This window comes from Aquarana catesbeiana, linkage group LG13 (assembly GCF_042186555.1).
Source record: "Aquarana catesbeiana isolate 2022-GZ linkage group LG13, ASM4218655v1, whole genome shotgun sequence".
Classification (NCBI taxonomy): domain Eukaryota; kingdom Metazoa; phylum Chordata; class Amphibia; order Anura; family Ranidae; genus Aquarana; species Aquarana catesbeiana.
The window spans coordinates 55,035,425-55,051,795 of NC_133336.1; the positions used below are offsets into that span (position 1 = coordinate 55,035,425).

General features: G+C 42.3%; 1 protein-coding gene across 4 annotated transcripts in view; it reads left to right on the forward strand.

The window, feature by feature from the left end:
- The window catches only part of CEP170B (centrosomal protein 170B), a 161,130-nt gene that overhangs the window by 54,249 nt on the left and 90,510 nt on the right, over window positions 1-16,371 (forward strand). For all 4 annotated transcript variants that reach the window (XM_073610711.1, XM_073610712.1, XM_073610713.1 and 1 more), the window contains exons 3-4: window positions 11,718-11,807; window positions 15,543-15,621. In XM_073610711.1, the coding sequence (XP_073466812.1) occupies window positions 11,718-11,807; window positions 15,543-15,621 (169 nt within the window). The remainder of the gene's footprint in view (window positions 1-11,717; window positions 11,808-15,542; window positions 15,622-16,371) is intronic.

Below are 16,371 nucleotides of genomic sequence, written 5' to 3' on the forward strand. Positions count from 1 at the left end.
TTGTAAAAGACCCCCCCAAACCATACATTTTGGGTGTGAACCCAGCCTAAATTACTTACCAAACATAAAAAATATGAGTGAACAATGCACTTGTATGTCATGGAATGTAAGAGGACTGGGGACAACCACTAAGAGAAGTCAGGTATTTTTAACCATTCGACAAATTAAGGCAAAAATAATATGTTCACAAGAAACGCACATGTCAAAAGATAGTAGGGCTGGGAGATTTTCCCAAAAAAAAAAAAAAAAAAAAAAAAAAAAATCTGCTATTTTCTTAAAACTCGATTCACGATTCAAATCGAGTTTTTTTTTTTTTTTTTTTTTTGGACACTGCGCCGGTCCTGAGGAGCTGCAGGCAGGAGTTTTTAGGCGAGGCCGAAGCCGCGGACTAGGACGAAGCTGCTGCCTCGCCTAAAAACTCCTGCCCGCAGCTCTTCAGGTCCGTCGCGGTGAAAAAAAAAAAAAAAAATCAATTTGTTTTAAATTTTGAATCGATTTGACCTCTCAACTTGATTCAAGATTTAATTCGATTTTTTCCCCAGCCCTAAAAGATAGTTTAAATTATTTAAAGAAAACATGGGTTAATCATATTTATCAGTCATATCACACATCCTACTCAAGGGGAGTGTCAATGCTGATACACCGTTCGGTACCATGGGAGTGTATTCGCTATAAATGTGACTCTGAGGGTAGATATGTATTTATATATGCAATATTCTATTCTTTGCCATTTGTACTCATCGGAATTTATAACCCACCACATGCGGGAATACAGGTAGTAAAGGATTTTATGGCTCAATACTCTGATACCTATGTGATATGAATGGGGGGTTTCCATATGTTATTGGAGCCAGTCCTGCACAGGTGTGGAGGTGTATCCCATAATGGGGTGAATAGAGAGAGTATGCTATAAAAAAACTCTTCACTGAGATAGGATGGTCTGACCAATGGAGAATTGGGAACCCACAAACTAGGAGGTAGTCGTGGTCAGCTCCAGGAGGAAGGTGTTTATCCTGAAATTGATAAGGCGTGCGGGAATGGCAAAGTACAACCATCGATGCAGTCGATCACCTATCTCCCCCGGGGGGTATCTAATCACTCTCCTCCATTAATGTTCAGGTTAAATATTGGCCCCAGGGGGAGCTATCCAACTTGGAAAATGCATCCATATTGGCGGTCTCAGATTGGGTCCAATGATCGTACTCCAGACCAGCTAAATGTCTTTTTTGAGGCACATGAGAATCACGTAATGGATGTCATGATGTGGGATACATTTAAGGAATACTTGCAGGGGGTATTGAAGTCAACCATATCCTATATTAAACGATCTAGTAGGCAAGGAGAGGAGGAATTGGCTGGACTATGTACAAGCAGAGGACGAATTTGTATCTAATCCCTCGAGTGAGAATCAGGCAAGATGGGAAAGTCTTCTTAGGCTATATAAAGGTTAACTAGAAATAAACGCTAAACGGAAACAATTTTTTGTGAGGCAGAATTTTTTTTGAACAAGGAAATCAGTCTAGGAGACTATTGGCATTTATTGCCAAACAACAAACGACAACCTTGTCGATTTCCAAAATTCAAAATGAACAGGGGAGAATAGCCTATACAATAGAAGAAATTTTGAAATGCTTTCATGAGTATTATGTTAAAATGTATGTCACTTCATTAACCACTTCAGCCCCGAAAGGATTTACCCCCTTCCTGACCAGAGCACTTATTGCGATTCGGCACTGCGTCGCTTTAACTGACAATTGCGCGGTCGTGCGACGTGGCTCCGAAACAAAATTGACGTCCTTTTTTTTCCCACACAAATAGAGCTTTCTTTTGGTGGTATTTGATCACCACTGCGTTTTTTTTTTTTTTTTTGTTTTTTTTTTTTGTTTTTTTTTTTTGTTTTTTTTTTTGCGCTATAAACAAAATAAGAGCGGCAATTTTGAAAAAAAAACGCATTATTTTTTACTTTTTGCTATAATAAATATCCCCAAAAAATATATAAAAAAACATTTATTTTCCTCAGTTTAGGCTGATACGTATTCTTCTACATATTTTCGGTAAAAAAAAAAAAAATCGCAATAAGCGTTTATTGATTGATTGGTTTGCGCAAAAGTTATAGTGTTTACAGAATAGGGGATAGTTTTATGTTATTTATATTAATATTTTTTTTTTTTTACTAGTAATGGCGGCGATCAGCGGTTTTTATCGGGACTGCGACATTATGGCGGACACATCGGACATTTTTGACACATTTTTGGGACCATTGTCATTTATACAGCAATCAGTGCTATAAATATGCACTGATTACTGTGTAAATGACACTGGCAGTGAAAGGGTTAACCACTAGGGGAGGGGTTAAGTGTGTCCTAGGGGAGTGATTCTAATGCCGCGTACACACGGTCGGACTTTTCGTCTACAAAAGTCCAACTGACGCCGACGGACTAAAGCTGGCTGGTAATCCGATCGTGTGTGGGCTTCTCCGGACTTTCAGCAGACTTTTTCAGCCTCAAATCCGACGGACTTTAGATTTGAAACATGCTTCAAATCTTTACGTCGTAACTACGACGGACCCCGAAATCCGCTCGTCTGTGTGCTAGTCCGACGGACAAAAACCCATGCTAGGGCAGCTATTGGCTACTGGCTATGAACTTCCTTATTTTAGTCTGGTGTACATCATCACGTACGAATCCGTCGGACTTTTGTGTTGTTGTGTGTAGGCAAGTCCGTTCGTTAGAAAGTCTGCTGCAAGTCCGCCGAAAGTCCGCCGGAAGTCTGTCGGACAGGCTGTCGGACTTTTGTAGACGAAAAGTCCGACCGTGTGTACGCGGCATAACTGTAAGGGGGATGGGCAGTGTGTGTGTCAGTACACTGATCTCTGCTCCGATGACAGGGAGCAGAGATCCAGTGACACTTGTCATTAGGCAGAACGGGGAGATGCTGTTTACAACGGCATCGCCCTGTTCGTCCTCTCCGTGAGGCGATCGTGGGTATGCCCACTGGCGATCGAGTCCGCGGGACCCGCGACCCAACTCACGGAGATCGCGGCAGGCGCGTGTGCGCTCACACGGCGGCAAATTCAAAGTAACGTACGGGTACGTTACTTTGCGCAGCCATGCCATTCTGCCGACATATATCTACAGGAGCCAGTCGGGAACCGGTTAACAAGTACAGAGGAGGATTTAGGGGGCTATCTGGAGGGGCTAGAGTATCCTGAAATATCAAGAGAAAATGCAAAATGAATGGATGGGGAGATTATGGAGGAAGAAGTAAGGGAGGCGATCTCCTCGTTGGCTAGTGGTAAATCCCCAAGACCATACGGGATAGTGTATAGTCGATATGTAGACTTGGTAGCCCCAATACTAACTAGGGTATATAGAGAGGCCTTTATTAGGAGGGAACTCCCATATTCAATGTATGAGGCCAAACCATACATTTTCTGAAAGCACATGGCCAGTAGAATAAAAAGAAGGTGCTATTGATTTTTAAGGCAGCACGATATTTGCGCAAATGTTTATCAAAACATTATTTTCGCTAAAATGACACTAAAATAATTAATAGTGCACATAAACACAACATAACTTACAAAATTCCTGATAAATTGCTACTAAAGCCTTGTTCACATATGGCATACTAAAGTGTATGCCCATGGGGGGGCCATGTTTACCTGCACAGGTGTTCCATGCATCCCCGTACAGGCAGTCCCATTTTATGTCAATTGGGATGCAACGGCTGCACAGGCATAGCTGCTGTTCCCAATCTGACATCCATGTGGGTACATGACCACGAACGCAGGCAGTGTGAGCTCAGGGACATGCATGCGGACCTACATGGGTGTAAAATTGGGAGCAACGGCTCTGTTCGTGCAGGTGCTACATCCCATATGACATCAATGGGACTGCTTGCAGAGAGATGCATGGAACACCTGTGCATCCCTATAAAGGTACGCTGTGTATGCCCTGTGTGAACAAGGCCTTAGGTCCCTTTCACACAATCACACCGATTTGGATCTGCCTGTCCGTTTTTTAGGCGGACCTAATTGGACCACCCATTGTTCTCTATGGAGAGGCTGATATAAATGGACATGAGTCCGTTTACACCCGCCTGCATGCGATCCCGTCCAGTCCGCTAAAAACAGAAGGATATGGGGGATCCCATCTTGCAGATCGGATCGGATGGTATATGCTGGAACTGGGCAGGCAGTCCGTTTCCATCCGACAGCCCTATAGAGAATAGCGAGCTGTGTCTGTGTCCGCTCTGCTGATGCACAGACCTGTCATCCGCCTCTTACCAGGAGCGGCGGCGCCGCCCCCCTGCAGGGTGCCGGACTCGCGTGTTTGGATGAGTTTTTTTAAAAAAAAAAAGGTTGGGCTCGGGGCGCAGAGCATTGCACCCCGAACCCACCCACTTGTGACAATAGCGAATTAATATTCGCTATTGTCTTCCGGCTTCTTCTCATGGCCAATCAGGATGGGTAGGGTCAGGAGAAGAAGTTGAGGAAGCCGTGCGGGGGAGTCTTACTATGTTTTTGCTATTTTACTTTTTTTTTTTTTTTTTTTTATATCTTTTTTTTTTTTTACATTTTGCTTTTCTTTGGGGGGGTGGGGGGTGGGGTCTTTGGTGAGATATCAGAGGTCTAAACAGACTCCCATATCTTTTTTTCTGATACAGAGAAAGGGACTGAAGATATTCCTCTCTGTAGCACATTAGTCTGATACAAACAATCGCGGTTACTATGTATCAGCTGTCCGTATCAGTGGGAGGTGTAGGAGAAATCTGTAGTGATCACTGCCTGTGCCCTCTCTACTACAGAGGGGCTTAGTAAACACATGTTTACCAAGCCCCTACTTCACCCCCCCCCCCCCCTCACCACCGCAGCGCTCCCCAGCCTGACAGATCACTGAGATCAATGCAGGGAGAAGCTGCACGTGGTGGGAGGGGAAGGAGAGATGCCACTTGGAGCAGCCATGGATCAAGGGTGCGGGGGCAGTTGGGGGAGGGGAGGTCGTCTGATCTGGATCCCCCCCAAGCCCATGCAGCATCTGAAGCTGGCGGAAGCGGCAGAGGAGGGATGCCGGCTAATGATGGTGGCTGCGGGGATCCGGTTTGGGGGGGGGGGGGGGGGGCGCGGATCAGGTGGAGGGGGAATGATCAGTTCTGGGGAGGGGGGGAGAAGGGGGGTGAAGGGGAAGGTCCATAAAGACATGGCTGAGTGAGTTTGGGGTGGAGGAACTTGACTGGCCTGCACAGAGTCCTGACCTCAACCCAATAGAACACCGTTGGGATGAAGTAGAGCGGAATCTGCGAGCCAGGCCTTCTCATCCACATCAGATACACTCCGCTCCTTCACCGCTCCGAAGATGCTGCTGGCAGGACTTTTTTTACCGTCCTGCCAGCGCACCGCTCCAGTGTGAAAGCCCTCGGGGCTTTCACACTGGAGACAAAACAGCGGCACTTTCGGGTCGGTTTGCAGGCGCTATGATTAGCGCAATAGCGCCTGCAAACCAGCCCCAGTGTGAAAGGGCCCTAAGACTGGGATACCATTAAAGTTCATGTGCATGTAAAGGCAGGTGTCCCAATACTTTTGGTAATATAGTGTGTATACAGCACATATTTCATAGTAGACATTGGTGATCTCCTTAATGACTACAAATCAGACTGCTATGGGCGAGGCCATAAATACTCATAATTATCTCTGGCACATCCAATATCGTGTAGTGTCTGCGAAAAATTGAGGAAGTGATATTTTTAGGAAGTAACTGTAATAAAAAAAAAAAGCAAAGAAGTAACATGAGATCAGCTGGTTGGAATGATGTTACCAGAGCAACATTAATTTAAGCTCACCATGCCCCTTACAATCTCCCTTCGATGTACCTACTGTGATCCGGTGGAAGGGCCCTGCCTAATTGGATATAGATAGATTAGATAATTTTAGGTAGGTCCTTATTTTATAAAGTTTTGGTAAATGTAAAGTTGATTGCACCAACATAATATAGTGAGATTGTAAATATTGAAAATAAAGCATTTAAATACATTCAGGTACCAATTCCAACCTATTCAAGGGTGTGTTTTTTTTTTTTTTTTTTTTAATATATATATATTATAATCCAAGCACTTTTGTAGTGAACTAGTCTTCCCCACCCCTGTATCCTGGCTGTCTGGAAGCCACTTTGGCTCTTACCCATCTACAGATGGTATAGAAAAGAATCACCCCTTCTTTTTAAAATAATAATAATTTTGTTGCTTTGCAGTCTGAAATGAAAACAGACACATTTTTTGTTTTATCCAGCTGTATTTACTAGTGCAACTTATAACATCCAAGTGAAAGATAGAACATGAACATGTCAGGGAAAAAAAAAATTCAAAAACAGAATTACTGAGTTGGAAAAAAGATCACTCCCTTATGTCAGTATTTTGATGCTGACAGATTGTGGACTGCAGTCTTTAAGTCATTCCACAGATTTTCAATGGAATTTAAGTCTGGGCTCTGACTAAGCCATGCAAAGATATTCACCTTTTTCTCCTTCAGCCACTGTGTGGTCATTTTTGCTGTGGATTGGGTCATTGTCATGTTGGAAGGTAAACCTTCTTCCCATTGACAACTTTCTGTCAGAGGGCAGCAGATTTTCCTCAAGAATTTGATGGTATTTTGCCCCATTCATTTTTCCTTCTATCCTGACAAGTGCTCCAGTCAGCAGAGAACCCCCCCCCCCCCCCCATAAGAGAAGATTACCACATCCAGGCTTTACAGTGGAAATGGTGTTATTTGGATGGTGAACTGTATTGGATTTCCTCCAGACATATAGTTTGGTGTTGAAGCCAAATAATTAAATTGTAGTCTCATCCGACCATACCACTTTTTTCCATGTGGCCTGAGAATCTTCATGGTGTTTTTAAGGTGGTCAGATGAGACTAAAATTGAATACTTTGGCCACTATATATTGCAGACATTGGGGTTGATTTACTAAAGGCAAAACCACTTTGCACTACAAGTGTACTTGGAAGTGCAGTCGCTGTAGATCTGAGGGGGACATGCGAGGAAAATAAACAGCATTTTTGCTTGTAGATGATTGGATGATAAAATCAGCAGAGCTTCCCCTCATTTCAGATCTTCCCCCTCAGATCTACAGCGACTGCACTTCCAAGTACACTTGTAGTGCAAAGTGGATTTGCCTTTAGTAAATCAACCCCAATGCATCACTTGGCATACTCAATGTAGGCTCCTTGCTGTTGGGGCTGTGGTCCACATTACAGAAGGTTGACTTAAAGTTGCTGCACCTGTAGATACTGCACTTCTAATTGCCAAATTCTTTTGAATTATCAGTGTTTTGCTCTACAGTATTGGAAAAAATATTTGAAGTGAAATTATAGCTTTCATAATCTAGTTAAAGGAAAGCAGTTTGTCTCAGCTTGGAGACATTTTAATGGTTGGGCACCTTTTACTATGGAATAAAAAGAGCAATTCTGCCTGAAAACATATACATACAGTATTTCATTGGAGGGGGGGGGCATTTCTACCCATGAATACTAATATTTATAGGTAAAGTTGATCCAGGGAATATCCGATTGCCTCGTGAGGGATCAGGAAGGATTTTTTCCTCCTTCTGGAGCAAATTGGATCAGCTTTATTGGGGTTTTTGCCTTCCTCTGGATCAGCTGTGGGTATATGATTGTGTGTGTGTATATATAGGATTGTATATTTTTTTTTTTTTCCCTTTTTCTTGGTTGAACTGGATGGACTTGTGTCTTTTTTTTTTTTTTTTTTACCAGACTAACTATGTAACTATTGCCTTTTAATGTTGTCCATAAGCAGCTCATTGTGTAGACATTTACAATACTGCACAATAAGGCCTCATGTACACTGCTGGTAAATGGACGTTTAGGAGCAGTTTGGCATTTTTTTTCAGCTGCTCCTGAACTCTCCTCTGTTATCTTATTAGTACATGTACACAGGGTCATTTATAGTCATATCTAGGCAGTTGTGTTTGGAGGCTTTTTTTGGAACGCAAAAAAAATGGGTTCAGAAGCTGAGTTTAGAGGCATTTCAAGCTCCAAAAGCTTCTAAACGCGGGAACTCGCGTTTTTAGCCGTGTTTATTTTACAGGCGTTTTTCATTTTTGACTATTTTGGAAAAAATAAATAAATAAATAAATAAAATAAATATATATATATATTTATAATATATATTTTTTTATTTTTTATTTTTTTTTTACCACTTCAATTCCAGACCCCTTCCTGCCTAGGCCAATTTTCAGCTTTCAGCGCTGTCGCAATTTGAATGACAATTGCGCGGTCCTACAACACTGTACCCAAACAAATTTTTTATCATTTTGTTCCCACAAATAGAGCTTTCTTTTGGTGGTATTTGATCACCTCTGCTTTTTTTATTTTTTGCACAACAAATAAAAAAAGACTGAAAATTTTGAAAAAAAAACAAGTTTTTGTTTCTTTGTTTTTGTAAAAATTTTTGTAAATAAGTACGTTTTCTTCTTCAATGACAGGCACTGATATGGCTGCACTGACGGGCACTGATAAGGCGGCACTGATGGGCACCAATGAGGTGGCACTGATGGGCGGCACTCGTAGGCGGCACTGATGGGCACTCGTAGATGGCACTGATGGGCACTCGTAGATGGCACTGATGGGCACTCGTAGACGGCACTGATGGGCACTTGTAGGCAGCACTGATGGGCACTCGTAGACGGCACTGATGGGCACTCGTAGACGGCACTGATGGGCACTTGTAGGCAGCACTGATGGGCACTTGTAGGCAGCACTGATGGGCACTTATGGGTGGCACTGATGGGCACTTATGGGTGGCACTGATAGGTGGCAGATGGGCACTGATTGATAGGCATGAATGGGCACTGATGGGCACTGATAGGTGGGCACTGATGGACAAGAATGGACACTGATGGGTGGCACTGATGACACTGATGGGTGGCATTGCTGGGCATCAATGATGTTACATGTTATATAGTGGTGCCAGTCAGTGCCCATTTGTGGGCACTGATTGGCACAGATTGGGCATAATTTGCACATGTGGATTGCCATGGGGTACATACCTGGCCATCCACATGTTGCCCCCTTCCCTGGTGGTCCTGGTGGCTTCCCTGGTGGTCTAGTGTGGGCATCTGAGGGGGGGCTGCGTTGATAAACAATCAGCGTAGACCCCCCTGTCAGGAGAGCCGCCGATCGGCTTTCCTCTACTCGCGTCTGTCAGACGCGAGTGAGGAAAAGCCGATCAACAGCTTTTCCTCTTGACATCGTGATCAGCCGTGATTGGACACGGCTGATCACGTGGTAAAGAGCCTCCGTCAGAGGCTCTTTATCAAGATCGGTGGAGCCGTGTGTCAGACTGACACACCACTCCACCGATCGCCGCAATGTGCGCCCCCATGGGCGCGCGGCGGCTGTTATCCTGACTGGGCGTCATATGACGTCCTTCAGGACAACTGAACCACCGCCCGGCCATCATTTTGCTATAGGCCGGGCGGGAAGTGGTTAAACGCTAAGCGCAGCATGTAAACGCAGCAAAACTGACATTTTAAACGGGGGTTACTATCCGTCAAGTTCAATCATTCAGGAGAGGTCGTCCCGTGTACATGAAGCCTTTAAGTGTTTTTCTTGGCTGCTGGTTTTTTACCACCTACAAGAAAAGCTTTTACCACAGTATTCCAGAAGATACATGATGTCATTGTTTGCTGGGGCGCCCTGCCCAAGACATATATTCTATATATAAATCTCTACTGTGACTTGGCTGTCACTTACATCACAGCATTGACAAGAGCTGTGATTTTGTTAGTGAGGCTATACATAGAATAGGATGAACTTTACCCTAATGTACACCTGGAAAGATAGAGATTAGGTATTCTATCCGAGGGAAGGCAAATGCCTGCTGAGTCAGGCCTTGGCTTCATATGTGGATTCTCCAACAGTGAGATCTCTCTGACAAAATTCCTTGCTCTATTCCCCCTTGAGTTCTGAGTGTAAGATGCATAGGAAATCTCAGGCCCCTCTCACACAGGTGGACCTGATCGGAAACTCCAAGTAAGTCTATGGGCAGGTGGATGTAAACTGCCATGTGTGTCCCTCTACATCCGCTAATCTGTGTCTGTCCAGGTCCATCAAAAATTGACCTTTTCTGTTTTTCTGGACTTCAATGGTGGATCAGAGGTAGTCTGATGTAAATGGATGCAAGTTTGTTTTTATCCAGCCACCCAAAAATGTAATATGGGTCTGAAAAGCTCCATTTATACACATATATACATATGTACACAGCATGGTTGTAGAGCTTCTTTGGTCAGCTTGGCGTCAAAGTCAAGAGGATAGTATAGCTTTCCATCTTTATTTATTTATTTTTTTGGATACTTATGTGTAAAAAATATTAGCCTGATTTAAATATTCTTTATAATTAATTATATTTTTTCAAATATATTTTATACATGTGCATGTGTGCAGCCATATTTGTTCAATGCAGCCTCTGCATGCTGCTTTGCAGAGCTAATGGTTGTACTTTACTGCCCCTTATCAAAATGCTAGTCAAGCATTCAAGCAAGAGCCTTATGTCAGCAACCTTCATTTGTGTTCCATAATAACAGGTACCCTTTAAAGGAGTCCTACCCCGGCTTATTTTATATATATATGTTTTACCCTCTCCTTTTATTACCATTATTTGGTGAAGACCTTAGTTAGATACCCACAGCCTCTCATGCTTTTTTTTTTTGTCCAGTAAGGAGGTCCTTTAGAGACTTGCAAGGCTTTTTCACCTCCTAAATATGCAGTACCTAGAAATGATTATGCCTATTGCAATTCCTGGAGTATGATTCCCAGAACGCTATTTATGCTTTTGGCCCCTTTCACACTACCGCGACTTCAAAGTCATGCAATTTTGCTGCAATTTTTGCCACGATTCCAGGGAATGCCTGTGTAACTCGCATCAAAGTCGGACCAAAGTAGTGCAGGGACTAATTTTTGAAGTGGGCATGACTTGAAGTTGTACTAATATGAATAGTTGAAAATCATGGGGAACGACTTTCATGCGACTTTGCAGTCTCAAGTCGCAGGACAAGTTTGAAAGGGGCCTTAGACTTTTTGACACTGCTTGTGGATCTTGTCAATTAATGCCATATGGTCTGCTTAGATTGGGTCTTTGCATAAAGCAATATTTGAATAATAAGAATTATTAGAATAGTGAGAACTTTGGGGACCCAGGAGATCAACAGTTCCTGAATTGACGTCATTTTTTTTCCAAACAGAATTCAGGGGCCACTTTGTTGATTGGAGTGGAGTTTGGGGTCATGCGTGTCAGGAAAGGTTTTTGTTTTTTTGTTTTTTATACAGGTAATGGCAGTTTTTTTTTTTTTTTGTTTGATTTTCGTGGCAGGTCATGCCTTAATATGTAACTTGACTGGGAGTTGCTCCTAGACTATTTTCAGTGCAGCAGTTATATCAATTGTTTATTCTCCAACCTATGGTATACACAGTTTAGAGTTTCTAAAATGCCTTGTAATGCGCTGTTATCTGTATTCATTCACTTGGAATAATGGGATTAAGCATTCATTATAAAGAAATGTTTTGGCCATTGTGCAAGAAGGCCCAGCTCGGGTTCATTAAGTTTTATGCTAGTAAACCAGATATAGACCCATAGCTCTCTGTACAGTGCGACTGCCTGTATTAATCTGACAGCCTCAGATGAATTATAGATCTGTGTGTTTTCTCAGTCCCGCAGTGTGGATAAACAGCATGCCGTCATCAACTACGACAGCGAGAAGGATGAGCACCGTGTGAAAGATCTCGGGAGCTTAAATGGAGTAAGTTCTGATGCCTATCAGTTGTAAAATATTCTTTCTGTGATCATACTGGCAGGATGAATGGATGCAATTTGGATTTAAACTTCACATTTTCCATTTCAGTTTTCATCTTCTAAACTAGAATGATACTTGAACTGAAATATTTTGCTGGGGTACCAGGAAAGAGACATTGGATTTGTAGAAGTTAAAGGGAATCTTTCACTTTGGCAATTCTTTTGAAAGCTCATATTGTCCTCACACTTATATTGAGCTGAAGTTTAATTGGGATCCTATCTGTCGCTATGCCCCAAACGTTGTAATAACTGGTGGGGCTTAGATACTGTGACGGGAATCACTTTGGGTGGGGGGGTTTGTGCAACTCAGCTTACCTTGGAGAGCTCTGGAAACTCTGTGTCCAGCTTCCCCGGCCCTTCTTGTGTGTAAATCACTCTGTGTCCATTATGGGCACAGGGTAACCGAGAACCCCACTATGATTTGTGTTAGTCGGACTCCAGTCTCTTCGGGGCAGGGTAAACTGTCCAATAACAATAGACACACAGGTCCAGGGTATTCAAACTACTCATCAGTAAACAGTCTTATCAGCCCCCCCCCCCCCCCCCCCCACATAGGCATACATCCCATAATATACTTTTTCTTTCAAGGCAGATAGACACAATAAAACAATGAACAATGGAATACAACCACACCCCAAACTATCGCAGCTAAGAGTCCACCACAGCATGAGACAACACACAATATATACAACATTACAGTGTGGCTGTACAGCGAGTCCGACTAGCACAGATCATAGTGGGATTCTTGCTCACCCTGTACCCCCTAATGGACACAGGGCGATTTACACTAAAAGAGGGGCTGGGGAAGCTAGACACGGAGTTTCCAGAGCTCTCCAAGGTAAGCTGAGTTGCACAAACCCCCCACCCAAAGTGACTCCCATCATAGATACCCTTATGTCATGTCTGATGTTTAGTACCCTCAAATAACTCCTGTGGCCTTTGCTTATGGTCCTGCCACCATGATTCTTGGATGCTGGTACCTATACATGTTTGATAGCAGCCTTTATTTTAATTTACATTTTTCAATGTTGTTACTAAAATGCATCCTGTGTCCTGCTTTCAAACATTCAAATGCACAGACTAGAAAACCATGGGTAGGTCAGCACAGAGATCTAAACAAAGTCTCCTAAGGTGCATAGATGAGGACTGAACCAAATGAACAGACAAGCATGAACCACTAGAGCAGTGGTTCTCAACTCCGGTCCTCAGGACCCACTAACAGGCCAGAATTTAAGTATTACCTTGGGGAGATGCAGACTAGAATACTGCAATCACAGAGCAGCAAATGATATCACCTGTGATGTATTTCAGTTATCTTGCAAACCTGGCCTGTTAGTGGGTCCTGAGGACAGGAGTTGAGAACCACTGCACTAGAGGCATGATGGGATTTGTAGTTTCTCCACAGCTGGAGTGTCAAGGTTGCCTACCCCTGCGCTAGGTGTTCACTTCAAACATCCAATCACTTTCAGGGCAATTTAAAAAATAAACCTTTTTTTTCAGAGTTGGATGTTTGAAATAGACACCATCCTTTAGGCCCCAAACCTTTCATTTGAGTAATGTTCACACTTCTGCGACTATAGCAGACAGTAATGCAGTTGTATGAAGTCCCATGGAGACCTAAGCCCTCATACGCACACATCTTGAGTTACACGTGTTCATTAAAATAGGAACACTAATCTGGGTCTTTTTAAAGAAAAGCTGTCCTGGAGATTTCATGTCTTTATTGCTGTTGAGCAGCTGCTCAGAATGCAAGCTGATGAGATGTTAATACTTGTATTAAAACACCCTTATGTTGCAATTTTCGATTAAGTTTTCAGGGTTTCTACATGGTTTGGACTTTTTGCATGTTTATGGAGGCTAAAAACTGTTTTGCAAATTGACTGAATCTTTGGTCAACTTTTTATATCCCAATGGCTGTGGCATCCAGGCTCTCCGCTCCATCCAGTACAGGGGGTCTCAGTCTTCTTGAGGGTCCCATCATTTTGCTACAGTCTCTGTGAAGTAAAATAGTGAAATGCTAAAGTTGGATTTCCGCAAGGGACATCTCACCACTGCAGGCCTAAAAGATGGCCAAGTATAGTTACATAGTTAGTCAGGTTGAAAAAAGACACAAGTCCATCCAGTTCAACCATAAAAAAAAAAAAAAAAAAAAAAAAAATATTGTACAATCCAATAGACCCAATTCTATACCCACAGTTGATCCAGAGGAAGGCAAAAAACCCCAGCAGAGCATGATCCAATTTGCTCCAGAAGGGGGAAAAAATTCCTTCCTGATTCCCCAAGAGGCAATCGGATTTTCCCTGGATCAACTTTTACCTATAAATACTAGTACCCAGTTATATTATGTACATTTAGAAAGTAATAGAAGTACTATTATCATCATACCATTGTGACCACCCATGGTAGCCATATGGTACACTTAGCCAATATACATGATATTGCAGCCTCTACAGTAGCTGTTAATATGTTTGCCACAGAAAAAAAATATCACTGCAAATGTTTAGTCTGCACCCTATTAACCAATAACCATATCTGATTTAGTCTAGTCTATATTAGCACCTTTTTTAATAAATACCCAATTGTATAAATGTACAAGGTGCCATTTCTCAAAATCTAAAAAAAAGTGTTTTATGTTATGAATGTCGTTTTTAAAAAGGTGCCAGATCTTAAATGGTATAATAAATCTGCTGTTTGCCCATACTCAGGAAATAACCATTTTTTAGCACCCTTTCTCAACCCATTTACCCCACAGGGAAGCTAAAAATAATTTTCAGTATTCGGGGAACCCTTACTAAAACAATTCTTCTGGGGTAAATGGGGGGTAATGTTCCTAGGTTCCTAGAAACCAATCAGCTTCCAGGTTTTTTTTTTTTGGTTTTTTTTGTCAAGGCTTAATTGAACTATCTAAAGTTGAATGGCTACCATGCACAGCTGCATCAGATTTTGCACTTTCCAGACTTTCTTAGAAGGTCAACATTTTCACAGATATTTAGGGGTTCGGGTGGCAGATCAGGTTAATGTTGTACCATGAAGAATGTAAGTACTGAATACTTCCAGTACCTACAGTAAAACGAACCGGTTACTCTACTGGCATAGGCAAAGTAGTTTATTTTAAGCTGTTGCAAGTCAATAAATAAGTACAAAGCCCCCGTTTTGTTAACATGCAACCTGCGCTGTCCCTTTAATGAAGCTGTCACTTGTCACTACTGGTCAACTGAGACAAGAAGGGCGGGCACTGTGTCAGGTTGGCATCCAGTGAAAAATGACTATTCCAATATAGAGCCCACCTCCTTGTCTACTAACTACACACTAGAGGTGTACAGGAGGGAATCATTTATGTAACCACTGAAACAACATTGCAAGTTCCGAACAGTCCAGAAATAGGGGCGCCCCTTGTTACAGGTACATCTTTGTAGCTACTACATTTCTTGTATGGTAATGCTTTAACCATTTCAGATCTGTGATAGAATATTAAAAATACCCTTACCCTTTCTTCTCCATCTACAGCAAACCCAATCCTCTACCATGACCCTACTAGCCAGCCATGCTTTTTTTCCAATGTGTCTTGTGATAGCTCCCTAAAATAAGTACACAAAGAATGTTCTGAAAAATTTAAATATTTATTGCTTGCCTTGTAGAAGAAGCCAATTTTCATTTGTATCATCTCCTTCTTTCCTTGCAGACCTTTGTGAATGATGTGAGGATCCCCGATCAGAAATACATCACCCTAAAACTGAATGACGTTATCCGGTTTGGCTACGATATCCTTTCTAACTGCTGCACTGGCAGAAGGCTTCTTCCTGGTGGCATTCTGATTGTGCAATGCCATACTGAGGTCACATGAAAAGCAGATTAGTCTCTCAATCCCTGGGAGTCAGGTGGTGAAATTACTAGTTTATGGTCTATTTAGTACATTTAAAGGAATGCGGAAAAGTCTCATATGAATACAATGCCCTGGATCGTTTATCTGGTAATTAACTGCTAAATTGTTAAAGGAGCTTATGCCTGGATATACATTGCACTCTAGACAAAAAAAAAAATGACAATAAATAGAATTATTCTCTTATCTTAGAATACATGCTCAGTTAGTGATGTTTAGCTCCATTAGTTTCTAGTGTCTTCTTAAAAGTGAACCTATATGGGGGAAAAAAATAGTTAAAGTGGATCCTCACTGCATCTGAGCACCACAAACTGCAAACGCTATTTAATTCATTTTTAATATTCAAGGCAAACTCCCCCATCAATCCATGTTTCTATGCTTTATTTTGTTGAGAAATCACTTTGAAAAACACCCCCCCTAACATTTCTGGCCATGACCATATTGAGTATGGGCAAATGATTTGTGTAAAATTTCCTTCCTGGAATCCATATAGCGCCAACAGTTTGCACAGCGCTTTACAACATCGGGGAAGACAGTAGAATTACAATACAATTCAATACAGTAGGGATCAGAGGGCCATAATTTGACATAGGCACGAAAACCAGGAAGTAACTGAAGAAATGTAGAAAAA